Source organism: Chroicocephalus ridibundus, chromosome 16 (assembly GCF_963924245.1).
Source record: "Chroicocephalus ridibundus chromosome 16, bChrRid1.1, whole genome shotgun sequence".
In the NCBI taxonomy this organism is placed as follows: Eukaryota; Metazoa; Chordata; class Aves; order Charadriiformes; family Laridae; genus Chroicocephalus; species Chroicocephalus ridibundus.
Window position 1 is genome coordinate 9,870,192 of NC_086299.1, and position 12,440 is coordinate 9,882,631.

The following is a 12,440-nucleotide window of genomic DNA, read 5'->3' on the forward strand; positions in this document are numbered from 1 at the left end:
GAAGCCAGCGCGGGAAATGGGGGGGATTTTGTTTTAATAATAAAAACAGGCAGCTCAACTCCAATGTTAAGCCAAAGCGGAAGGCTGGAGGGTCCAGTATCTACCGATTTAAGTTTCGGGGTTTTGCCCGGCGGTACCTGATTAGAGCCGGGGTTGGGAACGTTGATGATTCCTGCAGCTTGCTTCGCCTGCAGGTAGCTGATGAACGCAGCCTTCAGCGACTCCGTCTGATTCACTACGTCTTCCTGGTCTCGGCCGCACGGCAAGGCCAGCAGCAGGCAGTAATCGCTCTCCACCTGGAGAGAAAACACAGTCATTAAGTCCAACGTTTGCTGGGAACGGGCTCGTTCCTGACATACATTCGTTATCCGCGGCGGAAAATCCTCCCTTTGAACTCCCTACAAAAGAGGTGCTGAAAGCTCGGCCAGCCCAGATGGTGAAAAGGACTGAAAACTACTGATTTCCACGGCTGCCTGAATTCCACTTCCCGCCTTACTCCGACGTGTCAGAGCCAGCAGGAATTTGTTCCGGGCCCGAGGGCTGGGTGACTTCAAAGATTTCCCAACTCCGCCATTCCCTTTCCTACGAATGCTGAGTCGCTCACCACGTGCAATCCGCATTTCACGCCCTTTGGGACGAAGGAATCGCACAGCCATTCCCAGAATCCCAAAATACGGTGACACAAGCCAACGGGAGCTGAGGTTTCTGTGAGAATCGGCGGAGTTTTTTTTTTTTGTGTGAGAACAGCCCAACTTCCAGCACACAGACAGGAGCTCACCCCAAACACGTGTCCTCGCCCCATCCCGACCCCTCACCATCATTCTCCGCGCGACGCCTTCCAGCTGCGACGCCTCCAGTCGCATGCGCTGAGCGATCCTCAGCGGCGGCCCCCCCTCCGGCGCCGGCAGGGATCGGTGCGCCAAGACGTTATTACCGGAGACGAAGTGGAGCTGAACAGCGGCCGTGTCGTTTTTTAGAGCCAAAAGGCCCTGCCAGACAATCGGGTATTTCTGGAAAGAGAAGGAGAAGAAATATTAAACGCAAATGAAGGAGAGGGGGGGGGATCTTAAATCCCGTCCGAGCTGCTTGTTCGCCTCTGATAATTTCCCAGGCAATTAAAGACACCGCTGCTTTGCTTTAAGGACTCGGTACAGATGTAACGTCTTATCGCCCCTCATACGCGCCGGTCCGGGCTTGGGTTAGGTCCTGCTAAATCAGTAATTGAGCCCTTTTTCTTCCAGCCTGGGTGGCTCCCTTCGTCCTAACATCAGAGCACTTCCCAAGCTTCCAGCCTCCCGCCGCAGCGCGAGGCAGAGCCGGGCTGTCACCAAACGTTATTTTCTCTTTTACAAACGGGAGAATTGAGAGAGAGCAGCAGCAGCAGCAGGGGGGAGTCGCCCAAGGTTACGCGGGAAATACTCGGCGCCGAACGCAACTCTGGGTTCCGCGTCAGCGCCCGTTCCTCACCATCTCCCTCCTCTTCCTCCGCCTTTAGGCTTTGGGAGGGCGTTTTTGGTTCTTTTTCTTTAAATTAAATACACCATCACTCTTTCCCGCCTGTGAAGAAGATCTGACAGTCCTGCTGACTGTAGAAATGACGCAGCGCTGCCTGCCTGAGCCGGCAGGCTGAGAGAAACCGTAACGAGAGAAATACGGGCTCCTCTGCATCAGCAGCACCTTATTTGGAGGCTGTAGTAAATGTCACGTGCACGTGAACACAGCTAAAATTCACCAGGGACAGAAAATCAACCACCTTCTCCACATCTGAAGCATTTGACGCCAAAAGAGAGCGGGTTTTGGTGCCACAAGCTATGCAGAACCTGACTGTTTCTCCCCGGACGAGGAGCACAAGGCTACTCGGCCAGGAGAAAAGGCCGGAGCGGTATCAGGAGACGTCGGAGCAATACTTACTGTCAGGAGCTGAACCATGTCCACAGGTCTCTGCGAAACGGGGTGAGGAGACGGCTCCTGTTTGAGCGTGGACTGGGGCTCCGGGCGATTGAGGGGCAGCCCCGGCGGGGCGCCGGGACCCGACGTCGTGGGGATAAACATGGATTGCTTGGGAACCGCCTGAGGTTGGTGCGGTGACGGAAGCTCCTGTTTCATTGAGATAGCGACGGGCGAAGGGTAGGAGGTCTGGCCCGTGTCCGCTTGTGCCCTCTGAAGGTGGACGTGAGGGTCTATCGGCGCCGCGTGCCTATTTACAGTGGGGTGGTGACTCTGTTCAGGTCCTGCTGCCGGCGGGCCCTTGGGATCCTGCGGGATCTGAGGAGTCTTGCTGCGTACTGGCTGGCTGGGGTGCGAGTGTTCGCCCTCCTGTAGACCCTGGGAAGCAGGTGGCGGGGGGAAAAAGGAAAGATTTTGGGCCACGGGCATATCGGAACTCGTTGGTTCAATGCTAAGGCTGCCAGGACACCATCAGATGGCTGGTGGAGAAATGGGTGTCTCCACGCCACAGCACCAGCCCTGCTGCGGTGGGGCCTGGATCAGCCGCCCCTTCCCAAGCCACCCCAGCAGCTTCTCACACCCCAGAGCTGAAACTGCATCCCCCGAATCCTGCCCCAAGCCCTCCGTTATCCACGCCAGGCGCCTGAGGATGTCTGACCCCCACGCTACCTCGATGCTGACATTTCTCTCCCCAAAACCTCTACGTCTAGAAACCTGCAGGTAGGTTTGAGTCCTAGAGTAGTCAAGAAAACATGTTTGTTTCCAGCTTCCTCTAATGCTAAGCAGCATTCGAACCCCATTTCCCAAACAAAAATAGCTCCTCTCGTGCTTTGAACTGAAGTTGGCTTGGAGAATAATCACAGAGAGCTGAACTCAGCTCCTGTGGCCACACAAAGCCACGCCGGGGCTGTAATTAGCTCAAAGCGCTCCAGCTTTCAGGTAGAAGGAGAAGAAAGGGTTTTACTTCTCACCTGAGATGGGGTCATGCTCCGGGAAGGCAACCCGATCGGCGAGGCACCCGGGAACTGAGGATGCCCGAGCTGTGCCGCCGTATGGTAATTCCTCATGTCGCCGTACACAGACCGATAATCGTGAAAGGAGCTCCCCGCGGGGTGCATGATCTGCACCCCGTGCGGTACCACCACCGGCTGCGTCAAAGGCAGTCCAGGCAGCTGGCTGCTGGAGGGGACGCTGAGGAGCCGGGGCTCGCTGTGAGGAGAGTGTGCCATCTTGCCTTCGGAGGATTTGGGCGTCTCTTTTCCAGGTTGCGGGGTCTTACTGACGGGGGGAGTTTTCACAGCCCCTTCAGGCGTTCGGGATTGTCTCGTTTCCGAGTGGTGCTCGCCCACGGCGGCCATGTGCGGGTGCATGATCATCCTCACGTCCCGGGGGACGTTGTACTGGTCCAGCCGGATGCTGGTGGGGTGCATGCGGTAATCCGGCTGCATCACCAGCACGTCCGACTGAACCGGGGCTGGCCCCCTGCACACCGTGGTGTGGTGGTAATGCATCTCCTCCTCGGGGGCATGCTGAGAGGAGAGAGGAGGCATGACTATGTCTCGTATCGGAGCTGGCTGGGGCGTGCTGGACCGCTGAGGTTTGATCTCTATCTGGGGTTGCAGAGCGGCTCTGGGGGAATGGAGCGCTTCCGGGCGGATGCCGTAAGGGATGCCGGAGAGAGGAGGGGTGTTCATCCTCACCTCACCTTGGGACAGATGGCCCAGGGACACAGTCTGCGTTACGCTGTGAGGGGGCATGATAACAGATTGCTCGGGATGCATGCTGGATATGTACTGAGGAACGGGAATTCCCGGCGCCAGCATGACCGGGGTGCTGCTCGATAGAGCCGGAGACGAGGTACTGCCGGGATGACAAGCCCGGGGGAACGGCGACGGCGAGTGCCCACTAGTACGGGGCGAGTGCGGCTCCTGTTTGGTGACCCCCAAGTGGGAAATAGCCCGGTCGGTCGGGGTGCTGGGTCCCGAGCTGACGTGGTTTGCTTCCGAATGCATTTTCCCAGAGAGGGAAGGGTGGTGGGGACTGACTCCAGGACTCAAGTTGGAGGGTTGCAGAGTCTTGGTCTCCACTTTGAGAGCAGCCGGATCGGACAGTTTTTTGTTCACAACCATCTGGTTGTGGACGAGTACGGGTGGAGTGTTTACAGTCTGAGTGAGGACTTTACCGGGCTGAGACGCTGGAGTCTGAACGGAAAGGTGGGACGAGTCGGACTTCTCCAGCGCAGTGCGCTCTTGTTTAACGGAGGAGATGACGGGCGACGTATTGTAAGCTTGTGTCCCTAGTACCAAAGAAGAATGGGTGGAAACAGTCCCGTAGCCCGCCGAGGTCTGGGAGCCTTTTGGCGTCGGCTGAGATGGTGTGATAGGTTCCTGTTTAATCTGAGACTTGGACACCGACTGCTGAAACTCTATGTCGACAGCGCTGGCTGGGGGAATCTGGCTGATCTTGGCACTAATTCGCTGAGGGCCTTCTGTCTTCTGTCCCGAGTAACTCAGAAGGACTACGCCTTCCGAGGTGTTCACCCGCAGCCCCGGACTGGACCCAGTCTCTACAGGCCTCTCCTCAATAATAGACATCGATCCTGGATGAAACCTGCTGTTATCATTTGTGCTTGACCTCTGCTTAAATTTCGGCGAGGGGGCGTTGACGAGACACGTCTGGGTTTGGGGAGCTTGCTTCACCAAGGTGATCCTCGGAGCCTCCTCCAGATCCATGCTGTGGGGCATCCTGCTTATGACAGAAGTGGCTTTGGGAGCAATCACGGTGCTTATCTTTTCCTTCTCGCTGAACACGGGGGCTTCGGCCACCGGTGGGTCCAAGGCGTTGGTGACGGGAACTGCCGGCTTCTCCTCCGAAACCGGCTTTATGGCCTCCACCGCGGGGTGGAGGGGTGCCTCCTCCAAACGAGGCGCGCTCACCGGCTCGGCGTGCGTCGTCGTCACGTGCGTGGAGGTTATGCTCGTCGCTGAGACGTACTTGGGCTCCATGAGTATCTTCCTCAAAGTGCTGGAATTTGTATCGATATCCGACGCCTTCGTGTCTGGTGGGAGAGCGGGTGGGGGCGTGGAACGGGCACGGGGTTCCTCGTGCCTTACCATCCACTCCGGCACCTTGGCAGTGCCGGAGTGAAGGGGGACGATGGTGGCGGGCACTGGGGTGGACAGTTTGGCTGCCACCGCTGCCGAAGGGACGGTGGGAAGGGCTGCATTTGGGGCGCTGGGCGGGGTGATGGGGGTGTTCTCCATGGGCGACCGTATCTTGAACCCGCTCTGACTCCCCTCGTCGAGGGTAACCGGCGGGGCCGGCAGGTCCAGGGGAGTCGGAGCGGGTGCTTTCGGAGAGGTGCCGCTCTCAGCGACGGCTTCATGCACAGCTGCAACGTCAGCAGCTGCAGCCTTGCTGGCATCGGAAGCGCTTGGCTCCATGGACGCCTGAGCTATGGTTTTAGTTTGCTTTTCCTCCTTCGAGGCTTCTTCGGGCTTCGTCTTTACTTCGTTGGCGGGGGGCGACTTGCTCGGCACCCTCTCCGGCTCGAAGGCGTTGACTTCAGTGGCGTCGCCCTTTCTGCCCGTGCTCCTTTTGCGTCTCTGCCGTGTGGTTTTCTGACGGCCCTTTTCCTTCCGAGCAACTTCAGCCTCCTGCAAGGTCTCGGCCTCCTGCGCAGAGTTGGAAGATTCGCTGAAGCTGACTTCGGCCTCCTTGCTCTCCGTCTCTACCGCCGGTGGGGCAGAGCTGGGAACCGGCTGCACCGCGGGCTCGACAGCAGCCTCAGTTTCTAGGATATTATTCACTGCCTGATCAGTCTCAGGCTCCATCTCCTCCCGAGGTGACGGTAACACCAAGGGCTCCGCGGGGATTTCAGCTTCCGATTCAGCGGGATACGTCGGGGGTGCAGGAAAGCTTTCCGTCTCTCCAGAAATATCATTGATGATGGAGCCGATGGCCGCTGCCAGCTCTGTTTCACTAGCCTGATGCGCGGGTTTATCTCCTTCCTCCTCCTGACGAACTTCGGGCACGTCTGCCGTTGGGTCTTTGTAGGCAGCAATTGACGGAGGAGTTTCGGTGAGTTTTGCAATGTTCTCCACGGCCTGCTCGAGTTCGATCTGTTTGGCTAACTGGGCAGCTTCGGGGGACTGCTTTGGCTCCCGTATCACCTCTTTTTCCGTTTCTGGGAATGAATCTTCTACCTCATTCTTAGCAAAATGGGGTGGCAAGATGTCCTCTTTTGGGGGGCTCTTCATTTTGGCCGGCGACACCGCCACCGGCTCTGCCTCCTCATCAGTCGGCCGCAAGGCGCCCTTGACTTCGTCCACGTTGAGGCGTATTTCTACATTTTTGAGACACACGGATGCTTTATCTACGACAGTTTTGGTATTTTTATACCTTCCCCTTTTGGATTTTGTAACCTTTTCCGGCACCGGCTTCTTCTCAGTGATCTCAACCGTGGGGATTTCTAGCTGGTTTTTCTCCACATCCAGTTCTTTCCTATCACGTTTCTGCTCGCTCGCTGCCGGCTCTTTCTCAGTGCCTTTGGCTTTATTGCCGTTGTCACCGATGCTCGATTCCTGACTGCTTCTTTCAGCAGCATCTTCGGATTCAGCTGAGGTATCGGCTTTCGGTTCATTCTTCCCTTTCTTCCCCTGTTGGCTGGTAGCAGCTGATGAGTGACTGTGTGTTAGCTTCTGGGATCTAGGCGACCTCCAACCTTCTGCAGGCTTAGGAGCTTCCACAGCGTCTTTAGTTTCAGCCTCCTCCACCTCTTGCTGTACCGGTTCTGTCTTTATTGGAGAGATGTCCTCCTCCGGCTTACGGCGGGTTTTCGGAGGTCTTCCCCTCCTCGGGGTCGTAGGAACAGTTGTCACCGTTTCCTGCGGTTCCTTTTCCCCTCTCTTCCTGGTGGATCTAGTGACCTCCACGGAGTCCTTCACCGGAGACGGGCCCTCATTGTCCCCCGTGGTAGCGTAGACTGACCTTACGTTTCTGCGCCTAGTCCGGCCTATTGGCAAGCTTGGCTCCACGTTTTCCGGCTCTGCAGCAGAACTAGGGGATTTAGCAGCATTCCTCGAAACCTTCTCCGCCTCCACTTTCAATTCGGAAAGCTTCTGCGTCTCCCCACGAGGAGAGCTTGACCTTTTGAGTTTTTCACGGTCAATTCTTTCACTCTTCCTCGTGACGGGCTTTTCCGTGACGTTAGCTGCTGCCGATTGCACGGGAGTCTTGGAGCGTTTACTCTTGTAGGACTTCTTGTCTTTTACAACAACCGGAGGTTCGACTTCCATATCGTTGTCGGAAACGGGCGGCAGGACCTCAGCAGCCGCCTCCACCTTTTGACTCGCACTAGCATCAGCGTTGGCAGAAGGCGGAGGATTTTCTTCTTTAGGCTCGGCAGCCTCATCGGACTTCTGAACTAGCTTGGGCGGAGGTGGAACCAACTGGGCAGCTTCAGGTTCTGGATCTACACTGATGTCCACTTGGGGAAACGAAGCTCCGGGAGTAGGAGGCTTGGTATCCAAGTATGAAGGATGCTCTGTTGCCACAGTGTCTTCCTCCGGTGCCAGGGTTGTAGTGACAACTTCTTTATTAGCTTCTACGACTGGCGGGGGCTCGGTTTGCTCGGGTGGTTCAATTTTGACAGGAGCAGCAAGTTCAGGAAAAGGTTTTTGCTCCTCTGCTGTAGAAGCAGGTTCAGATGGTTTTTCTTCTTTTACAGAAGCTGTTTCCACCACCACCTTCTCATTCGCTACCTTCTCGGAAGCCACCGGTGCTGGTTCCTGTGGTAGGACAGCAACCGAAGAGGGACCCACTACCGAGGAAGTTTTATGTTCTGGCTCTTTAGTATCAGGAACCGTTTCTGGTGTTTTCGGCCGGTTTTCTTTGTCTTCCTGTTTTTCCACTTCTTTTGGTTTCTGATCTTTCTCTTTTTCTTTCTGCTGCATTCGCGTCAGTTCAATAAATCTGCTGTGGAAGAGAACCACCGGTTCTTGCACCAAATCAGCCGCGCTGTTAGTCCCATCGGAGGAAGACTGTCTCCCGTACAACCTACCAGAAATGAAGTCCAGATCATCGTCTTTTCTCTCTAAATGCTGCAGGCGCTTGGAGTCCTGTTCAAAGATTGAGCTATGCAAAAACCGAGAAGCAAACAGTTCCTGTCTCTCTTGTTCCTCCTCTTTATGATCTTCTTTCTTATCGTCTAGTTTCCCACCTTCTGAATCAGTCCTGATTTTTTTCTTTTTCATATACCAAGATGGAATAGGTCTCGGAGCCGAGTCAACCTTCTCTTTGTCTTTATTGTTTCTAAAACTAGCAAATCGTGAATCCCAATCTAGAAAGGACCAGTTTTCTTCTCTGGATGAAGAGAGAGATTTGGCTCTTTCAAGCAAGGCCTTTGTGTCTGGTGTGATTGTCTTGTCCAATGCGAAAGAGTAAAATTTGTTTCTTTCTAAGGAACTTGACAGTCTTTCCTCTCTTTCACGTAACTTCTCTTCTCTGTCCCTTAATAAAAAAGACAACCTGGAACTCTCTAACAAGGACGAGGCTTTTGGGGAATGGGGCTTGTTTTCACTGTCGTCATCTGAATCTGAAGGCACCTCCCCAGGTTCCAGGTCTCGGACAGACCGCTTGCGTATGCTGTCTCTTTTGACGATGCTGCTCGGGAAGCTGATATCAACTCGACCAGGCTCCTGCTTCACTTGTGTTTCCCACCTACTCGAGTCATCTTCAGAACTCAGCACGGATAGTTTTATTTTAGCCATTTCTGCCATCTGCTCCCTTCTGCTGGAATCGTAAGGATTAAATTTCAGCGAGTCCTCCCTCACAGTCATGTTGGAGTACGAAAGACCCTTTTCTTCTATTTTCGGTGACTCTTTGGTTTCCTTTAGCGGCATTAGCCTCGGAGAATCGAGCGTGTCGTCATCTTCGTGGAAAGGGAAGTGTCTGATACTAGGGGAACAGGATGTCCTTTCTGAGTCCTCACTCACCTGACGAGAACTTCTGTAGTTTCTTTCTCTTTTAGTGCTAATTTCAAAGTCAAACTGGTCAGTCTTTTTCCTTTTACTTGGTGGAGAGTCATCGGTGACGTCTTGCGGAGGTTTTCCCACCTCGTGGACCAAGCTCCGTCTTTCGTATTCATCCACATCTTTCTTTGGGCTGCCAAACTTCTCAGACTTTGCAATCTCCATTTCCAGCTGCTGTTTTAACCTGCGACTTTGCTCCATTTGTTTCCTGTAGCTCTGCGTGTGGTCAATGTCAATGCCAATTTTCTCCTCCGTATCAGTTGACTGAGGTTTCTCTTGGCCAAGTTTATGGTCAGGTGCGTCTTCAGGAAGACCAGAGTAATTCTTCCTCGCGTCCTCTCTCTCTGTTCCTTGGTCGTCGAGTAGCTGTACCTGTTTATGCTGGGGTTTTACCGGGTTCGATTTTTTAGAAGAGAGTTCCTGAACTTCCACCGGTTCATCGGCTGCCTCCATCAGCCTCGCCTGCAGATCTAGGGTGGGACGCATGCCAATCCCACCAACGTTAAGAGTCTCCTGAATTTCTTTGGGACTAGTAACAGGAATAAGTCTTTCCAGTTTGAGTTTTTTAGATTCCCTTTTAAGCATCTCCTTCCTCAGGGGTTTTCTCTCCAATTCTCCTTCCCTTAACATTGTCGCTTCTCTAGACGAAGCCGTTGCATCAAGCTGCTTTTTCAAAACCACGCGTGCATCCTCCTCATCTTGGCTACTTCTTTTTACTTCCAGTTTTTGCCGGTCAGGCTTCAGATTTGCATCGGCAAAACGTCTTTTACGAGCCTCCAACTTGTCTAAATCTACCGCGTTGGCCCCCTCGGAAGTTTGCTCCGTCTTCAAGTGCTTTTTGGGTTTCAGTTTTCCCTCCTTATCCACCACTTCTACGTGACTGGCAAGGGCTTTCTCTTTTTGCACCTTGGTTCTGACAGGTTCCAGTTTAGGCTGCTCAGACTTGGTTTGCTCAGCTTGAGATGTCTGGGTTTTTTGTTCAAGGAGCGGGGATTTCATAGTGTCATTATCAAGCTTTGCTCTCAGTTTCTCCAAAGCGGGCTGATCAATAACTTTGCCTTCCTTTTCTTTTACTCGGGTCAACACCACACAGGGCATTAATTCCAGGCGGTTTTTAGCTGTCCCTTCCTTGTCACCTCTCTCTTTGCTTTGTTTACTATTGCCCTTCACTTTTTCGGGGCTGGGCTCTCTCTCGTTCTCTTGATCCGTTTCAGAAGACTGTGAGCTGGGCGAATGGATTTTTGCTTTTCTTTTTTGCTTATCGGTTTTTTCCTTTTCTAGTTTTTCCGGCTTTTCCTTTCTCACCAAGCGCTTTTCCTTGTCGACTCTCTCCTGGTCGAAAGCACGCTCTTTCTCCGTTTTTTCGTTTTTTGCATAACGTTCCACGCGGGCTTTGTCAAGCTTGTCGTATCGTGGAGGAGACAAAGAGCTGCAGCTGCCGCTGCGATCCGATGACCTGCTGTAAATCCTCCTCTCCGAATCGCTCTGCAGCCTTTCCGATTGCGAGGGAGACGCTCCAGGGCTCTGCGGACGCCTGGAATGCGTTGGACTCTGGCTCCGTTCAATTGGTCTCCGTTCATGGTCTCTGTCCCGATCGGATTCAAACCGTTCCCGTTCCCTCTCCCTCTCCCGTTGCCTGTAACTGTACTCCCTTATGTCCTGCTCATAGGGATCGCCTCTGTAATCCCTGTACTCGCGGGGGTCGTCATAGTATCGTGGGTCATAGTAGTCTCCTTGGTAGGGATCCCACTCTGCGTAAAATTCCCTGCCTCGAGCCGGATATTCTCGCCGAGGATCTTCAGGATACGTCCCCGGGGTCCGAACAGTCTCGTAGTAAGTACGATCAGGGGCGTATTCGTAAGATCCTCTTCGCTCGTCTCTGCTAAATATAAGAATAAACAGGTAAGTTCTCCTTCTCAACCAACATACTGCGTTACCACGTTCTTTGCTATGCAGGGGAATCATTTTATCATTTCTTTACGTGCGCATCAAGGCGACTGTACACAGCTGCCTACAGGGATTTAACAACAACGAATCAGTGCGCAGTGGATGAAGTGCTTTTTTAGTTTATCAAATACTGTATGCAGTGAATTGGTCATTTTGCGATAGCTCTGCCAAGTATCTTTTCACCACCCTCACTGCTTCAGGCTTGCCCAATTTAAATATTGCATTAAATTTAAGGTAAAACCCACACAGCACCCACGCGCAGTCTGTCACAGTGAAGCCCACCCCACCTCACGAACCTGAAACCTCGCGCTGAAAACATGAGTCAAGTCAAAACTCAAGGCTCCCCATCTCACGAACCTAAAACCTAACGCTGAAAACATGAGTCAAGTCAAAACTCAAGGCTGAAACCTCTCCGTTACTAAGCACTGAAGTGGTAATAAGACTTCTTTAAAAATGCTAAACCCTGTAAGCGATCATTTAATTCCAAAATTGGCTCTTTCGCTGCATGTGACATGCTGACGTTGCCTATTTACAGACCCAGTCAATAAAAAAAAAAATCAGGTTGTTTATGAGAGCAGGTGGATTCATGGGAAGTATTCAGCAAAATAAGTCAAGCAATTAGTGTTATTATCTCAATAGTTCCAAACAGCAAAAATAAGCCATTTGTAAGACTGAACACACCTCTTTGGCAGAGGGGTGGCCTAGAACTGGCGCTCCAGTTCTCCACCATTACAGCGTGTTTTGCACGCTCTATTTCACGTAGGTTTATTTGGCTTCACAATTTCTGTTAAAAGCTGACAGGTTCCACATTTTATGAAATGGACGACATTGGAAAAAAAAAAAACCCACAAAGAAACAAAACACGGAAGATAAAACCCTCATTCTGCAAGTGAAGTGGGACACTGTGGGAGGCAGCTGTGAAGTTAAAAAAATTAATCACAGGTTTTGTTTGGGGTTTTTTTTGTAGGGATTTTTTCCTTTGGTTCCTATTTAGGCTGGCTACAACCACAACCTTAGAGAAGCTGGTTAGTGGAGATCATTGCCAAGAGGAGCGCGGAGGAGGAGCAGAAGATACAGAACTCGCTCAATCACTCCGTGATTCATTATTCTAAGCGTCTCCTACTGGCTATGCGAGCATAATGGCAGAAAAAGGAAAAAACAAGACTAACGTGTACCCAAGTGTCACGTTGTTCCAGAAATCACTGTTCTACTCAGAACTATTTCACGGCGAAGCCAAGCCCAGCTGACTCCCGTGCATTAAAAGACATCCGATAATGCACTTCGCTTTTTTTGAATGTGGTGTAGTTCAGAGGAAATTATTACTGACGGCTTGCAGGAACATCACAACAGCTGTCAAGGACTGGGGAACGCACACATTTATTTCCATTATGCAAATCCCGATTGCCAATTTCCAAACCCTCTTCGCTTTTAAATCTGGCAATTTTGCATATATGTCAGACCGATCTATTTTGCTGCAAAACAACCCACTGAACTTCTCTAGCGCCCAGGTACCTT

At 52.5% G+C, this 12,440-nt stretch overlaps 1 protein-coding gene across 5 annotated transcripts in view; it reads right to left on the minus strand.

The window, feature by feature from the left end:
- The window catches only part of SPEN (spen family transcriptional repressor), a 68,778-nt gene that overhangs the window by 2,513 nt on the left and 53,825 nt on the right, over positions 1 to 12,440 (minus strand). For 3 of the 5 annotated variants that reach the window (XM_063354028.1, XM_063354029.1, XM_063354026.1), the window contains 4 exons: positions 2,919 to 10,860; positions 1,912 to 2,325; positions 816 to 1,010; positions 138 to 296 (listed from right to left, as the gene is read on the minus strand). In XM_063354028.1, the coding sequence (XP_063210098.1) occupies positions 138 to 296; positions 816 to 1,010; positions 1,912 to 2,325; positions 2,919 to 10,860 (8,710 nt within the window). The remainder of the gene's footprint in view (positions 1 to 137; positions 297 to 815; positions 1,011 to 1,911; positions 2,326 to 2,918; positions 10,861 to 12,440) is intronic. The other 2 variants (XM_063354030.1, XM_063354027.1) reach the window with 1 other exon arrangement.